General features: G+C 51.2%; 1 protein-coding gene across 1 annotated transcript in view; it reads left to right on the top strand.

Moving 5' to 3' along the window:
- The first annotated feature begins 397 nt into the window (after positions 1 to 397).
- LOC143148409 (uncharacterized) overlaps positions 398 to 16718 on the top strand; it is a 108084-nt gene continuing 91763 nt past the window's right edge. The window contains exon 1 of the mRNA XM_076314712.1: positions 398 to 494. Within this exon, the coding sequence (XP_076170827.1) occupies positions 483 to 494 (12 nt within the window). The 5' untranslated portion in view covers positions 398 to 482. The remainder of the gene's footprint in view (positions 495 to 16718) is intronic.

The following is a 16718-nucleotide window of genomic DNA, read 5'->3' as shown; positions in this document are numbered from 1 at the left end:
GCGCGAACAAACCTTTCGTTCCCGTGCGAATGGACGACGACCTAGCCTCGAATTCGGCACGCGCGACGAACCAACCGCCCTGATTCTCGTTCATCCTCGCGAACGAGAGTACCGGAGAGATTACTCGGGAGTTGCGAAATTTTGTTTTTCGAATCGATCTCGCGGTGCGAAGAATCGGGCGAGTGCTCGCGAAGGAATACTTTCCACGGGACGAGGAGCGATCGTTCGATAAACAGTGACAAGTTCGGTTCGACGAAGGTGATCGTCCGTTGAACGATGATCCCTGGAACGACCACGAGTCGGTCGACGTCGGGTGAATCCAGGAACGCGTGATTACACCGGAGAAACCACGGGGGAAAAAGCGATCGTCGAGAAGTGCGATCCGGGCGATAGTAACGCGCGTGTGCGTGTATGCTACGCTTCGCACGACACCCGTGGGAAGCTGCACGAATCACGGATTAACGCACGTCGGAAATCACAGCATGGAGGACATTGTGAGTATATTTATAAGCACGCGTCGTAGCAGCCACTTCCGTACGATTCGTAGCGATCTAGACGAGAGGTAAATAAATCTCGATCGAATCCGTGAACGATCGACGATGTTATCGCGGTTCGGCGTACGGTTCGTCGTTTCTTGTCGTTGAAGCCCGAGACGATCGTTCGAACGCAAACGTCGTAATCATCGGCTCTCGAGACTAGTGCGATCGAACATCGTCGCTTCGAGATTACCAAAAGAAAATCTTGCGCGTTCTGGTGAGTCGACGGTGATCGAACACGCGCGATCATCGAAAATGAACATCGTTAACGAACTCGGGACTCCGATTCGCGGATCATTCGACGTTTTCCGTTTCTTTCGAGCGTAGAATTCCGCGTTGAACGGTCGTTCGTGCAAGGCTTCCGATCTTACGTAAGAATTTCGGTGAGAGAACCGGCCGTTGAAAAGGCGACGCGCGCTTCACCGATCGAACGCCTCGATTCTATTGGCAGCTGTCAAACCGTAATCGATAATTGTGCTCGATCGAACGAACAAGATCCACGTAGCCGAGAATTACGAGAATCTCGTTACCGCGCGAGCGATACTCTTGCCCTTTCGAGGAACAGCACCGGATCGAATACGCGTGCAACGTGTATCGCGAGGATCCTCGGACTTCTCGGTTGTTCCGTTCGCGACGATGATAGACATCTTTCTCCGCGTTTCGCGCACGCACGCGCGAATAAAGCGTTCCCGGTCGACGACGCGAGTACGCGAGTCGGCCGGTTAGTTCCGTCGAGAAACGTTTCCTCGGTAGTTAACATTCGATCGCGGATGTTCCAAATTGTCAGGTGGTGCCGAGTCGATGCTAATCGACCGTCGTTTCGAAAGCTTGTAATCCGATTTCTCGAACAAAGCGCGGATCAAAGACGAACGCAACTTCGACCGACCCGGGTCTTAAAGTAACGCTCGTTCTTCGCGTCGAGAGGGTTAAATCCGATTTCGTGAACGGAACGCGAATCGGTAAAGCCGAATAGAGCTTCGACCGACCGAATAAACCAGTCTGCTCGAACCTCCATCGAGAACAAATAGAGATACCTTTTCAAGAGGATCGCTTCGTACCTCGGGTAGAAAAAATCCATTGCTCTTTGCGTTTTATTCGAGTTTCGGGTTTCGAGGGTACATTGATAATACAAAGTGAAAATCTGGTAAGATTTTAAGTTTTTGCTTTCTTGCGGTTCGGATTGTACTCGCGTAAACCGATAATTTGAAAAAGCATCTCTAAAATTGTCACATCGAGTAAGTTCGGATGACAGTTTCATCGGAACGTTATCGACGACTCCTATGTTACCGAAGTTAACAGAGAAAGTTACTCGACAAAATTCGCGCAACGTCTTTACGAGTATATTGTTCGAAAAGTTTCGGTTCAGAGCGTCGCGTACTTTTCTTTAAAGAGAATCCCAAATATAGTTTCATCGAGAACTCGAAACCGACGATTCTGGATAGAAGATCGACGAGAACGTACAAAACTAGCGACGTGTATCGATGTAAAGTTTTTACGTCTTTACGAGTATATTATTCGATGTGAAAAGTTTCGATTTAAAGTATCGCGTATTTTTCTTCAACGAAAATTCCAAATATAGTTCCATCGAGGACTCGAAACCGACGATTCTGAAAGAATCGACGAGAACTCCCGAAACCAGCGACGTTTACCCATGTAGTCTTTACGTCTTTACAAGTATATTATGCGAAAAGTTTCAGTTTAAAGCATCGCGTATTTTTCTTCAACGAAAATTCCAAATATAGTTCCATAGAGTACTCGAAACCGACGATTCTGGACAGAGAATCGACGAGAACTCCCGAAACTAGCGACGTTTACCCATGTAGTCTTTACGTCTTTACAAGTATATTATGCGAAAAGTTTCAGTTTAAAGTGTCGCGTATTTTTCTTCAACGAAAATTCCAAATATAGTTCCATCGAGAACTTCAAACCGACGATTCTGGAATCGACGAGGACGCGCGAAACTAGGGATCCGTACCGATCCGAAGCGGAACGAGCTCGCGGGATAAAGATCGCAGGATGAATCGCGCGGAGAAATCGCCACGTGGGAACCGTCGGATGAAAGTCGTAAAAGAAGAGGGACCGGCGCGGACGTAACCTGCCAGAAGTACTCTGGATGGATGAGCGTCGACGCGCGTGACAGCCGGCGTATTAAGGCAGCGCACAGACAAATTTCCGAACCGCGCAGGCAAAAAACGCGTCCGCTCGCGGAGACGAAACTCCTCGAGAGGAAGAGGGTGCGCGTCGCTCGGTGGCTCGTTACGTCCCGGTCGATTAGTCTTCCTCGTCGGTCGTTCCTCGTCGGCAACGCGCGCACGGTGCTCGCGTACGCGCGACCAACGAGACCAAATTCGTTAAAACCGGTTCATTTAATAGGCGCGCGCATTACGCGCTCGCAGAAATTTCTGCGCAGAGACGAACGCGGCCGCTTCAACCGATTTCGACGATCCTCGAGAAACGAACCGGGAGAAACGAACAGTCCCTCGAGTCGCGAAGTGTGTTTCGCGAAACGGAGCCGCGCGCGGTTAACGGTAAAAAGGATCGATTGTGATCGACGCGATCCTAACGAGCCGCTCCGATCGGATCTCGCGCGCGATTTTTTATCGATTACCCCGACTTTCGTCCGTGCGCGAAACTCTTTCGCGTTCGAATCGAGAATCGTCGAGGAGAAGGTCGTATCCGTTTCGCGAGCTCCTCTACAATCTTGTCGTTCCGAATTACGCAAATTGAGTACTCCGTTTGGAATGAGATCCGTTCTTGCTCCAGTAAACCCTTTCGTAGGTCGACGGGCGTGTCGAGTGACTGGAAAGTCGTTTCGCGAACCATCGTAACGTGTCCAGTCGAAAACGAATGCCAACGTTGGTGGATCGACTTGTACGATACTTGTCAAAATTTCGTAAAAGATTCAATTCTCCAGAATTTTGCGAAGAAATCGATTAAAATACCATTCGAAGAACACTATCGGTGCGCGCAAAATACACTTTACTCGATTGTCAACTCGACGAACGGAAACTCGATTCGAAACCCATCGACGAGACGAGACCTACATTTTCGTAAAATAGGTATCCGACAAAACGGACGAGAGGATCGCGCAGCGCGTTCTTCCATCGTCGTCGGCGCGATCCGCGCGCCGAAAATGTTTGAAATTCCGGGGTTTCCATCGAGATTTACTCTTACCTGGTCCGACCAGCCGAGGGAAACCTCGGGACAAAAGGATCCCGACGTCCCACCAGTCGGTCAATTAGTCCTGAGAAAGTGCACGGCAATAGGACTGGTTCGCGGATCGTGCTCGCGTGTGTGCGGACGCGTTCGCGCACGGTGCGCTTATTAGTTCGCATTGGTCGGCTCTCGCGCCTTGTTCGCCCGGGACAATGAGGCGGGGATTGCATATTGTTGTTTATATTTACGCGTCGCGGCATAAATCTTCGTTTAACTCGCATTCAACGGACGGCGACGATACGGCCGAGCGTTGCACGCCTAGATGGCGCGAGCGGATCGCGGCCGAGCCAGCCACGGGCTTCGTCACGGATAAAGCGCGGTCTTCGTTAAACCCAACCCCCCCTCTTTGCGTGCCGACCGACCATTAAGGACCAAGGACCGGGCCCACGACTAATTTGTACCGTAAATGAGATCTCGAGGAATCGTTACCCCCGTGAAACGACTCAGGCTACGAGGACGCGGCCCGCGCGAATCCTCCCGAGGGATTTCGCGCGCGAACCCCCTGTTCTCGTTCCACGATTACCTTCGAATCGGAGTTACCCTCGCGATCACGATTTTGCGGCTGTGTTCGTTTCCACGGACTAGGGTTCGCGACGGTTACGACCCCTCCAGGGACCACTTTCCTACCACCCTTTAAAGAGAACCGAATACAGAGAAAACGAACCGTGCTGGAGTTCCACCAACGACGACACCCTAATATTTATACCTTTGTTCGTTTCCTCGTTCTCTTTGCGCCGATTCGAGAAACTTTCGTAATTTCTAGCAGAATTCTCCCTGCGGAAGTACACCCAGGGGTGTTTCGGGGAAAAGTATTCTTTCTCAACGATCGAATGGTATCAACTTCGTTCAAAGTAACTCGTTGAAAACAGATCGTTTGAAGAGGAAAGTAACGCAATGTCGAATACTTCTTTTCTTACCGATAATGGAAAAGAAATCGCAAACGTAAAGCCAGAGAAAAGTACCCAGGTTTGGTTCCTCGACGAGGCTCGAGAAGAAGAACCGATCGATCGAAATCCTCCGTCCCCTCGCGATTCTCGTTACATCGATAACGTTCGTACCTGGTCGAGAACTCGACGAATCGCGTAACGTGCACCCACCCAACCTCCCACGTTACGGGAGAAACAACTCGATTAACGGAAACCACGATCGGTTAATGGCCGTATCTCGTTCGGCATCGGGATTTTAAAACGGCGTTTCCCGCTTGAAATTTTCTCGCGCGCGCGGGCGCGTTCGTTCGTTCGCTCGCTCGCTCTCCGTGCCCGTGGGCCACGATCGCCTCTAACGCGCCGTGAAATTGCAAGCACGGCGACTCGGACTCGCTCGATGGAAATTGCGGTGGTACGCGTTGAACGTTTCGAACTCGGTAAACTCCGATGACATTGTTGGCCCCTGCCGTAATGACGCCATTTCGAGAGACATTAATCATCCGGTTAAAACCACACGCGGAAATCTTCGATACCCACGACGAAACCGCTCGTTCGGCTCGAGTTCCGCGGCGCTCGCGTTCCAATCGAGTTTTAATCGCTCGTCCCGCGTTTCAGATTTCCCGGGATTTCGCGTCGCGTCGATTACGATTCTGAGCGTCCCGGCTCGCGTCGAACGATAAAAGTTTCCAGCTCGGACCTTTCACGGATATCGAGTCAACTTCCCGGAGCAGCCATTAGCTTATTAGCGTAATTTCGAACGAAGAGTACCAGTCGGTAGACACTGGGTATCCCTATAGAGTATCCACCGTTCCACGGGCTAATAGATGATGATAGCCTGTCGGACGAAAAAGCGCGGGCACGTTTAAAAGACAAATTTGCAAATGGCACGGATAATGACACGACGGCGTTGCTCGTTCGAAGCACGCGGTGGTCGCCTCGAACGAGCGAGTTCCTCGTTCCTGCCGGTAATGCGCGTATAACGTTTCCATGAATTGAGACATTAGCCTCGACGAAACGTACAATCGCGTTGCGGCGCGTACACCGCGCAGCGACGCGTCCCGCAGATTTCGAACGTTTTCCCTCGCCGTTGCGCCGCGCGAGAAACCGCGCGAACGCTGATGACTACCCTCGCGATCGCTTCGAAGCAATTTTCACCGGTCGACCTACCTGCTTATGCGCGCCGCGATCGAGCGTTACACCCATCCGCGGCGAGAGCATTTATATCACGGTGGGCAGATGCAGAGGCGTGCGCAATATTTCGCCTGTCTACGAGTAGCTTTCAGAGGATACAGCTATCGGTAAATTGCCGTCGTGAAATTACGAATATCGTGGCTCGTATTTCACGCGGGAGAATCATTTCGCGCGCGAACGGAAATTTATCGGTCGGCCCGGCGTTAATTCTGCGCCGCGCGCGTTCTTTTCGAGCCCGCGCGATACCCGCGATTCGATCGCCACGAAGTTTTCGGTTTCACGGTGACGATTTCGTCGTTCGCGACGGCCACGAAGCGTTACGCTCGCCGTCGATCGACAACTCCGTAAATTTCCGAAGAGCGACACGCGCAGCCACTTCGATGCGTTACTCGAATGAATTACGTTCACCGGTGATTTCGATGCACTTTCGCGCAGGACGCTGGAGATCGTTTCGACGTAAACGTGAAATCGAATCGTTCGACGAGCCTTGAGAATGAAACGTAATACACTCTCGCGCGAGATCGAACGACGGTTCGATAAGTGTAAAACCTGTAAAATCTACGGCCAAAGTTTCTTTTCTTCGATATCGTAAGGTTAACCGTTCGTACCTTCGAAACGCTCGATTATCTTTCAAAGTTTCACGCGCTTCGACGTATCTCTTTCGAATCTATCTTCCGTCGCTCCGGCTAGAAACGTGTTACCCGTTTCTTCGTTCCTCGGGATCACTTTCCGAAACGGTGAAGATTACAATCGCTGCTGGCGTAATTTACGAAAAACGTTGATTCCACTTTGAATTTTGATTTATTCCAAACGAGATAATTTCCCCGATGCCCGGGGCCACGAGACCCACCTTTAAACCCAAGATACACCCCTCGTTAGGCGAGCGGGCCCCCTCCTCCTCCTCCTCCTCCCCCTCCGTTGGATCGTTTACGCATGCCGCGGGAGTTCGCTCCGGACGTATCGAAAGCCACGCGCCGAACCGCGATCGCAGCCGCCTTCCGCCGCGCGTATTCCGCTCACGCGCCGCATAATCTCCGAAATTCTTGTACGCGAAAACGACCGCCGATGTAACGGGTCGACGATTATCTACCCGCTCCCAGTACGCTCGAGAACGAAGAGATGGGGAGGAGAAAAGGTGAAGATCTAACGCGAATTCGGAAATCTCGCGCGGCGGCAACGACGACGTAAATGCGCTCTGAATTCCGCTCCGAATTCTGTGGCCGAGTCTCCCGTCGACTTTACGTTGTCACGTGACCGTATGGGATCACGAAACAAAAATATTATAGTATTAAAGTCGTTTCACCCACGCGCTTTAACTTACGATTCGCGAAAACTAATACCGAGATAATCGTAATTTGATTTATTTCGTACTTGGTAGAAATAGGAGGTAATCGTTGAAAGTTATTATTTAGCGAACGTCTCTGTAAAGAGTAAAAGTTTTAACGAAAGTCTCCGTAGATAGTTACCGTTTACCGAATATCTCTATAGAGAATATAACAGCGTAATTAACGAATATCTCCGTAGAGAATATACCAGCGTAATTACCGAATACCTCCGCAGAGAATGTACTAACGTAATTACAGGTAAAAGTACGCGACGGGTGACGAACAGCGATTTAGACTCGAGTAAGGTGGCACGATAAATGAATCTTTATTCGGCGAACGGTGGCTTGTATAATGGTTTTTGATTATCGGTGATCCTGGTGTTTGGGTTACGCGTCGGTCTTATCGAAGTGCTTAGTAGTCCTCAGAACGTCGTGGCGCGTCTCACTTCGAAATTCAAACCGGTGACGGCGTTCTTTTCGCGCTGAAAAAATCTTACTCGGATATCTGGCTCCAGGAACTTAGTTATCCGCGCGACCAGCGAGCACACGAAGCGAAAATGGACCGTGTATCGGGTTCCGTTGACGCCACGAAGCTTCGACACGCTGGGAAGGAACACGTGGAGCGGATACTCTCGATACTTTGCAGCCGTTTTCCAAGGTAGGGGCGCGACCCTCGAGCGGGGGCATTGAAGGGAGGTAGGAAGAAGAATTTTCAACGCGGAAGAATCGGCTGCGTGGACGATTAGTGCGTCAGATCCTTCGTTCTCCAATCGATCAACGATAGGAGGAACCTCGATGCGAGTATTATGATCAATAGGAAAATCCATGCAAAATCGTTCGAGTGGAATTCAACACGAGGAATCTTGCGATTGAAGAAACGCGGAGAAGTTTCGATACGGAAAAATAGACAGCGTGGAGAATTTATGCCGGTGCGTTGACTCAGCCGACCTTCTCGCCGAATTAATCTCCGGTAGGGAAAGCGTTCGGTACGGAATCACTCGATGGAAATTTATACAAAGTGAATCGGTTTTGTATTCGGTGTGATTTCTCGTTCGAAAGGTGGGCGTTTAGAATAGACACGTGGTGAATATCTCGGTTGGTCTCGAGTAGGCCAATCCCTGTCGCAGACGCGGATGAGATTTTCGACGAGGAAACGGTCGTTACGCTCCGTAGCGATTGACCGCTTCCGTTGGAAAATATCCCATCTGGTGCAGATCTTTCCCGCGAGGGTTTCAAAGACGTCGATGACGCATTCGGAATTCGCGACAACCTTGTTGCTTTACAGCGGCGCTATATCAAAACGAACGCGAGCAGATTCGCTTTTACGGGCGGCCGGAACCGTTCGTAAATACGAAACGGAACGTTCTCGCCGGCCGCGCTAAAAACAGCGGGAGTTGACGCGCAACGGGCACCTACGGGGCTTATCCCGTGCCGCTTGAAACCAGAATAGCGTTCATAAATAATTTATCCCGTTTCGAAAGAACGTGCCGTATGCACCCGCGGACTCGTTTCCACGTGTAACCGGCACGTTCCTCGTTCGCGAGAACTGGATCCACCGAGCGATCCCGGCGGGACCGGCGACCAAACGAACGAGACTTTCACCGAAAACGCGAAAAAGCGAATAGAAATCGCGTACAACGACGACCGCGGGATCGAGACGATCGCGGAACCCTCCGAGAAACGAAAGCTTCTCTCTCGTTTCGATTAATCACGAGGAACCGTGCAATTACTCGAGTTCGTTCCGGCACGTAACGAAATTGCATCGACCCGCGTTGCCCCTCGCCACGCACACCCCTCTCCTCCCCTATCCTCGTCGGAGCATTTGTCGGCCACGGGGACCCCGATTTGTCCTTTATTTTCCTCCCAAGGTCAATTACGCCGAGCGAATTTAATTATCCCGCGCGTGGAACTCGGACGGACCATCGATTAACCGCGACACGAATTACACGCTGCTTAATGATTAAAAATAAATAAAATTATCCGGGGGAGGGATTATACGTAAGGTATCGTTGGAAGAAAAATGCCCGGCGATCACGCGACGCCATATGCCGCGGTGAACTTTATCACCGTGGATCACGAACGGTTTCGCCGTGCTCGCGTGGTTCGTTGCAGTATCCACCCCTCGATCGCACGAATTTTCAACGCATCTGGTGCCCGTTCCCCGCGGGGGCAGCCGCGCGTGTCCACCGTGGAACCACCCGAGGATTTCGTCGCGAGTTTTCCCCGAACGCTTTTTTTTTCCAGCCGCTGTTCGAACAGCTGCCTCGATTCTCGTCGAAAGTGGGGGCGGCTCGCGACACGGACCAACGAATACTCGAACGACACCCAGACTCTCGAATTGTGGGAGTCGGACAGAACAAATAAACCGTACGTCGTTCGAATTACGCGACAACTCGGTCCCGTTGAAGGCAGAGTTAAACATCGGGGACCAGGACTGGCGAGGATCTCGACGTTACGTTTCTCGACTTTGGAAATCTGTCGCACTTGGTGTGTTTTTAAACCCTGTGCACGGTTTACTATTTTTCGGTAGATAATTTTATCCATCGACGCACAGCCCGGACCACCTGACTCGACTTTTTTCGTCTAAAGAAAAAAATCTCTCGTTTACCGGTTACCGTAGGAAATACAACCGATGTACAGAGCAAACAAGCAACGTGTATTTATTCCGAACGAAAACGTGCAGTCTCGCGGCGAGGTCTAGGAAAGAAAAACGACCGAGGCAATAACCCAAATACAGATGACCGTAGTAACCACATCCCCAAAGAATTCTTGGGGAATTCTTTCTCCCAACTAAAATATCGAAAGAAACATTGCAAATTGTAAATTCTCCCTCCATCGTCTACGTAACCGATAACTTCCTGTATACAGGACCTCGCGGTCGAAATCCGCGAATCTTTGAAAACGAAAGGCAGAATTCCGTGCACAGTGGTCGGCAAAGGGCGAACATACGTAGAATGAAAAGTGAGTCACCGTCGAGCGGAGGCGGTCTGCACTCGGGTTTCCTCGGTCGGGGGCACGGCGCTAATTGGCAGTTATTTCCTATCCGACGTCTACCGGCGTCGCCGTATACGCAGCGGTTGCATGCATATGCATACGAGAAGCTTCTCTGGAAATTCTTGGACCGCGGTGCACGGATTCGCGCGATAACGTGCCCCCCTCCGCGACCCCTGCGAACCCTGGTACACCGGCGAGAAGGTACACTCGACGCGTGTACCGGTGCACCCTCGCCCGGGGCCAACTACCACCCGGGGAAACCGCGAATCTATTTTACATATCGCGGTGCCCGTTTGCGAGAACTGACGGATCGATAACGCGCGACACGAACGTTCGCGGCTTCTTCGCGCGGTGATTCCGGCCGATTAGTTTCGTCGAAGGCGGTCGGTGCATTCGAATCGATAAAGTGCAACGCAAAGGTCGTATTCGTGGATGGAAAGGGAATCGAATGGATATTGTACGTTCGCTCGAACGAGATTCAATTACGAACCGCTCGATATCTGCCGCTGGGACGACGAGGATCGCCGATCGAGCTATACAGGCGGATAGGGACAGAGGGACACTCGACGATTTCGTTAAAGGTTCTAGGTCTGATTTTAGCTACCATTAGGTGTTCGAAGCTCGGAGTATCGTTAGCCGAATTGCACCGTGTTCTCGATGAAAAAATTAGGTAGCTTCCAACAGTTTTAACTGATAACGGGCGAGTCAGTTTCTACGTAAGAAGTACGTGTCCCTTTGCCGCGATAAATTAAATTTTTTTAGCCACGTTTACAATTTCTATTAGAATAAAATGCTAGGTACGTATTTACGTATCGTTTTTGTTACATAGGATTAGCGTACGCGATCAATTTATGAAAAAAGAAAACGGGTAAACATTCCCTGGAGCGATTTCGTCAAAATTGCGCAACCGGCGAGGGGTTAACCGTAACGGTTGCCAAACGATCTTCGATAGTCGGGAATCAAGGAATCGAGAATCACCGTCGAGCGCAAAAACCTCGAATCTGCTACTCCTGGAAACATTTCTACCGTCTAGAGCTCGCGTACAATATCGATCGAAGGATTCCATCGAATACGGAGCACACGACTCGAGATAAAGATCGCTGGTACGTGTTCGCGTTGGTCTAATCTGGAGTACAATGCGATAAGGACGCGATAAAGTGAAATACGCGAATCGATCTCGACGAGACGAAATACGGAACCGGCGAGGGAGAAAAAATTGCCACGGAATACAAATTGTATCGATCGAACAAGGAGCATGTAAGTCCGGGTAAAGACTGCTCCTACGTGGCGAGTATCTCAACCCGGTCTGGAATACATCGCGATAAGGAAACGATGAAGCGATACATAGAAGGAGAGAACTCGAAGCGTGGAAATATAGAAGCAGGCTCCTACGGAACCACCGTACCAATTACGCGAAGCGTCACCTACCTTTAATTAAGAGGCCGCTACCTCGCGAAGATAACGATTCCCAAGTACGGTAAATCACGGGTACACGCGTTCCTAATGCGAGATCGCGCGGCGGGTTTGTACTCCATTTCGACAACACCGCGGCCGGCTAATTTATTAGCGTGTCGCGTCATAACCGGTGATATATCGGGAACAGGGTACGGTGGTTTCGTCGTACGGGACGTGGATGGGGGCAGCCGACATTTTTTTAAGGTGGCTTCGCGAATTAAGAAAAACCGGAGGGGGTAGAGTTACAAGAGCCACCGGCGGGACGCATGCATATTTATGCGGCCGGTGAATGCGCCGGTTTCTTTTTCACGGCGCTGATGGGCCTGTGTGTACAACGCGTTCGTATCGTCGCGAGAACGCCCTTACGGGATGAATTCGCGGGACGAGAAACACCATTAGCCGTCGCGGTGAAATTTATCTTCCTCGCGCGTTATAGAAGCGTATCGAGGTCGACGCATCGCGCGGTCTCGCTCGCGTCGTTATCGGTAGTTAATCATCGTCGGTGGACCGCGTCGCGACACCCCGGGGCCACGTTAACGCGACGCTTCTCGCCTCGGGCCGCGTAGGCGTTGTCTATCGCGCGGCGTGCACGACATTATTGCCGAGATTCCTCGTTAAATCGTTTCAACGACTTCTTAATTAACTCGGTTGCGCGACGGAAGGAAGCGAACGAAACAGGTAGACGACGCGCGCGCACGCGCACACGCGCTCGATAACGAACGACTCGAGCCGAGGGGCCCCAGCTACCCGCGGTCGAGCTTTTAACAACGTTGCACGGTAATTGCGTTCGAGAATTACGACCCCGCCGAGTTCTCCAAGCGCCTGCACGGTTGCTACTTTTCGAGCGTCCGATCGGTTAAGAATTCGTACGGATCCGTTAAGGATTTTAACGCCGACGATGCGATCTAAACTAAACGTCCGCATACCTCCCTCGATAAGCTCCAACGGATCAAATTCTCCGTACGACCTATCCTCACACGTGGACCACGGTGTCGCGTAAGAGCATCGAGTTCCCCCGAAACCAACTGTCGCAAAGCTTCGGATTATATTGGGTCGTTCGGAATGTCATTTCGTTTTCTTTCGTGAAAATGAAACACGATTTTTTTTAGGTGTGTAAACGTTTTATTAAATTGTATATTCTCCATTTTGGAGAACGATATTACTTTCCGAACAACCCGATAGTATCCGGTTTGTCACGATACGCGCGCAGTACCCAAAACCTAACGCAAACCTTTGGTCGCCAACGTGTGCCACTACTTGAGTCATTGTTGGCATTTATTCCAACAAGAGTGAATCACCTGTAATCTCCTCGTTTAACGCGTTATCTAAGGGATTTTCCTGTGACGACGAAGCATCGTGGAGAATTCAATCCAAGCGCACAAAATGATGGGACGGTCGATGTTAATTTCAAGGATTGTCTTCGCGTTGGTGAAGGAGGGTCTTTCGCTGCACGGTTTGGCTATTTTCCTTTTTGGCTTTTCCCGTTCATTTTTCCATTGAGTTCTCTCTTGTATCTACAATTACCATACTACTGAATACGCGAGATTCCCGAGTATTCTAATAAACAGCACATTATAATTACCATTATTTCCTTTCTGTACGAGTTTAAAACCCTTTCGAAAACAACGCGTTAAATCGATGTTGAAACGACAACGATAAAAGATAAGAAAAAGAATAAAAATACAAACTAACCTCCGCAACCGATATTGTCGGTCTTTAAAGTGGCACTGACCGTTTAAAAACAATCGTAGAAATTCTAAAACGAGTTTAACGCGCCCGTTCGGGATCGCGCGTCTCTAGATGACGGTGTTTGGGACAAACGACTCGTTCGATACTTCACGGCCGATAACGGTATCCGCTCTAAAAGGATCGAGCGAGAGAACACGAGTCCCCGATAGTCGATTTCGATGGACACCGCGCCGAGACCGCGAAGAATTCTTATCGTCTGGTCGCGTTATTACCTCGAGGATTACACCCAGCGCGTTAATTACTCGACTCGACGCGCCCTGTCCACTTTTACGAGTCGTTTCCGCAATTTTCGCGGCTAAACGAGGCGAAACGAGCACAATAGGCGCGCTATTGTCCGGCGACAAACGGCGCTCACGAGAACCGCGTTCGATACACAGCGAACGTTACGGGACGTAATCGTCGCCGGATAAATTCACCGGCTTCTTAATTAGCGAATCGGGAGTTCGCGCGAGGGAAGGTGGATCTCCGCTCGACGCTCGACGCTCGCGCGCGAAAGATCCAGGGGAACGAGGAAGAAGGCACACCGTGTACCGAGCTCATGCATTATGTATAGTACGGAATACAGCCGGTACCGGGACGCCTAGGAACATTTACCGGCTACTCGAACGCCGGTACACGGTACCGGTACCAGCATTTATAGAAGTACGCAAATTGGTTGCAACCGCTGCGCTCGCTGCTCGCTGCTAGCCGCGAACGCCTCCTCGCGAGCCCGCCCGAGTACGCCAACTCGTGGAATCGTGGAACGCTTCGAGGGTCCCTCGTATAATCTCGCGGGAGATAATTATAATTGTTAATCGCCCGGGTGGAACGTGGAAACCGTGGCGATCGCGGGAGGCGTTCGCTTGTACTCGTCTGGGCATTTACGACGAACCGGGTGTCGATTATCCAGCCGTGGGTTTTAATCGGGTTCGTTACGTTTCGTTTCTTCTTCTTCGAGGACGCGATCGTTTCTATGTTCCAAGCGAGAGTTCGCCGTGGGGCTCTACGTTCCGCGAAATTGACGCGTTTTTTGCGTCCACGGGACGAACCGAGCGGGGGAGATGCGCAGCTGCGACTGTTGCGCGGTCCCGAGGCGGAATCGAAGTCGAAGCGGAGTAGACGGGAACGCGAAGCGTCGAAAGTCGAACGCGAGCGATCCTCGCCGATGCAGAGACCCCGTTAAATTCGAGAACACGGTGGAATCTGGAATTTCAGGATTCGCGACACCGAAATTCCACGCGGGAATTCGCGGTGGAAAAATTCACCGCTCGCGCCGTATCGAGCGTCCACGAGTTTTCGAAGACGAGCGAACACCGCGCGGAAAAATTCTCTCAAAGTTACATCTTTCGAACATCGTCGTTCAGAGAACGGAAGTGTCGATTTCTTGGTGCACGAACCCGGTTAATTTATCCGATCGAAGGTTCCCGTGGTCGGTGCGCGGGAGATCGCAATCGCGAGCGTAAGATTTTCGCACACTTTCTTCGCGTTACGAAACACGCGTTACCGTCCGCGCGAGAGCCCTCGCGGTTCTCGTTTATGGCTCTATTATCGCGCGACGATAAGCGTATTCCATGCATATAATGAACAGCGTTTTACATAAATTCATGAAGCCATTCTTCGCTCGCCGTGGCGCGTAATCGCGCTTTTTCGAAAACGATACATCGAAACAACGCGTATTAACGGCCACCCCACCTTCCGTCTCCCCGCCTAATTGCACGCCCTCGGGGGGGTTGCGCGCAGGAAATTCGATAATTAAGAATCGTTTCGGTTTACCGGCGATGAAAGAACGCGATCAGACAACGTTACACGGGAAGTCTCTCGCGATCGAAGCGTCAGAGGCGAGTCGCTTAATCACGGGTCCGTGCAAACGCTCGCCATTCACCGCGGGCACGTACAGTGTTGCAAGAGTTTGATACCGGTGATTAGGCATTCCGCGATCGGTAAGCACTCGGGACACGTACGAGGGATTACCCACATTGGGTCGAGCAATCGGTAATCTTTTCGACGAGAGATCGTCCCGTGGCGCCGTTTACGCGAACAATGCCCGCGCGGGACGTTGCCCCGCGGAATGCGGCAGTAATCGTGGGGGCAATCGTCGAATCAGAGCGACCTCTTGCGCAAAAATTCATCCGTAATCGTGAGATAAAGTTTTTTTCGTAGCTCGATAACGAGATCGTGGAACGAAGTTCTTCGCGATCGGTGATCGAGCTACGCGAGTCGAATTAAGGTAATTTCAGGTGACAAGTCTACGTAAAGGAACCGAGCGTTCCCTAACAGATAGGTAATCGTGGTACACCGATCGAACGAGGATCGAATTTTTCCTCCTCTCGCGGAATAAGAAACAAATCGATCGTCCAGCGCCAACTGTCATCGCGGAACAAGGTTTCTCGTGTTCGAGGACCGAGACACGCGAGCCAAATTGGGTCGAATCGCGCGACGACGAATCGAAACGACGGAAGAGACTTTGGAGAATTAGTTAGCGCGCCTAATACGGCGCGCAGCGTTCCTCTCCGCTGGCAAAGTGGAACAAACGAACGATAAAACTCCTTCGACGTTGCGACACACGAGTTCTCCGCTGAAACGACGACGATCAACGTAAATTTCCTTAATCAGATTCCCGACGTCGAGAGAGAAATAAAGAGAGAGAGAGAGAAACGCATTGTTACCGTGGTTGGATCCAGCTTAGCTTGATATGCATCATCTGCCGGTGAGCGCGAGTTATTTCGATCGTAAAACGATCCCATCGCGGAAATTCCTTGGCCAAATGCAGAAACCGCGCGAAATGGAAACGCATTGTTGGCCGGCACACGATCCCGTCGGTGCGGCTGGTTCCCTTTAAAAATCATAATTTCCCACATTACGAACGGTGAATAGAATCCGCGCGAGTGGATCGGTGGCCGACGCGTTCCAGAGTTTCTCGCGCGATCTTACGACGGGACGCGTGGGCGTGTGTCTTCTTCCACGAGGACTCGTTTCGCGTTTGCGTACCTTCCCGTGAATGCAACCGGTGAATACGAAGGAACGAGGTTTCCCGATTCGTTGAATTATCCAGCGATCGTTTCGACGCGGTCCCGTTTAGCGAAACGAGCGAGCGTCGTTTCGCAAACACGAGTCGACTCGTTCGCTCGGTGTCGTCGCGATCTTTCCTCGCAGTTTCCGCGTAAACTTCTCTCTTACGCGAGACACGGAAGCGCAAACGCGCAGTCCTTGAAGCGTTCCAAGGACACTTCCTGGAACTCCCTCGGATCTCGTTTCACCGTTTCTCGTCCTCGTCACCGAGTCTTCGGTAACGTCTCGGTATCGATCGCGTTCCTATACGCGATCCTCGACAATGTTTGCGTTTCCTCG

The sequence above is a fragment of the Ptiloglossa arizonensis genome, chromosome 6, assembly GCF_051014685.1.
Source record: "Ptiloglossa arizonensis isolate GNS036 chromosome 6, iyPtiAriz1_principal, whole genome shotgun sequence".
Classification (NCBI taxonomy): domain Eukaryota; kingdom Metazoa; phylum Arthropoda; class Insecta; order Hymenoptera; family Colletidae; genus Ptiloglossa; species Ptiloglossa arizonensis.
Note: the sequence above shows the minus strand (reverse complement) of the source record. Positions and strands in the feature narration are given on the sequence as shown.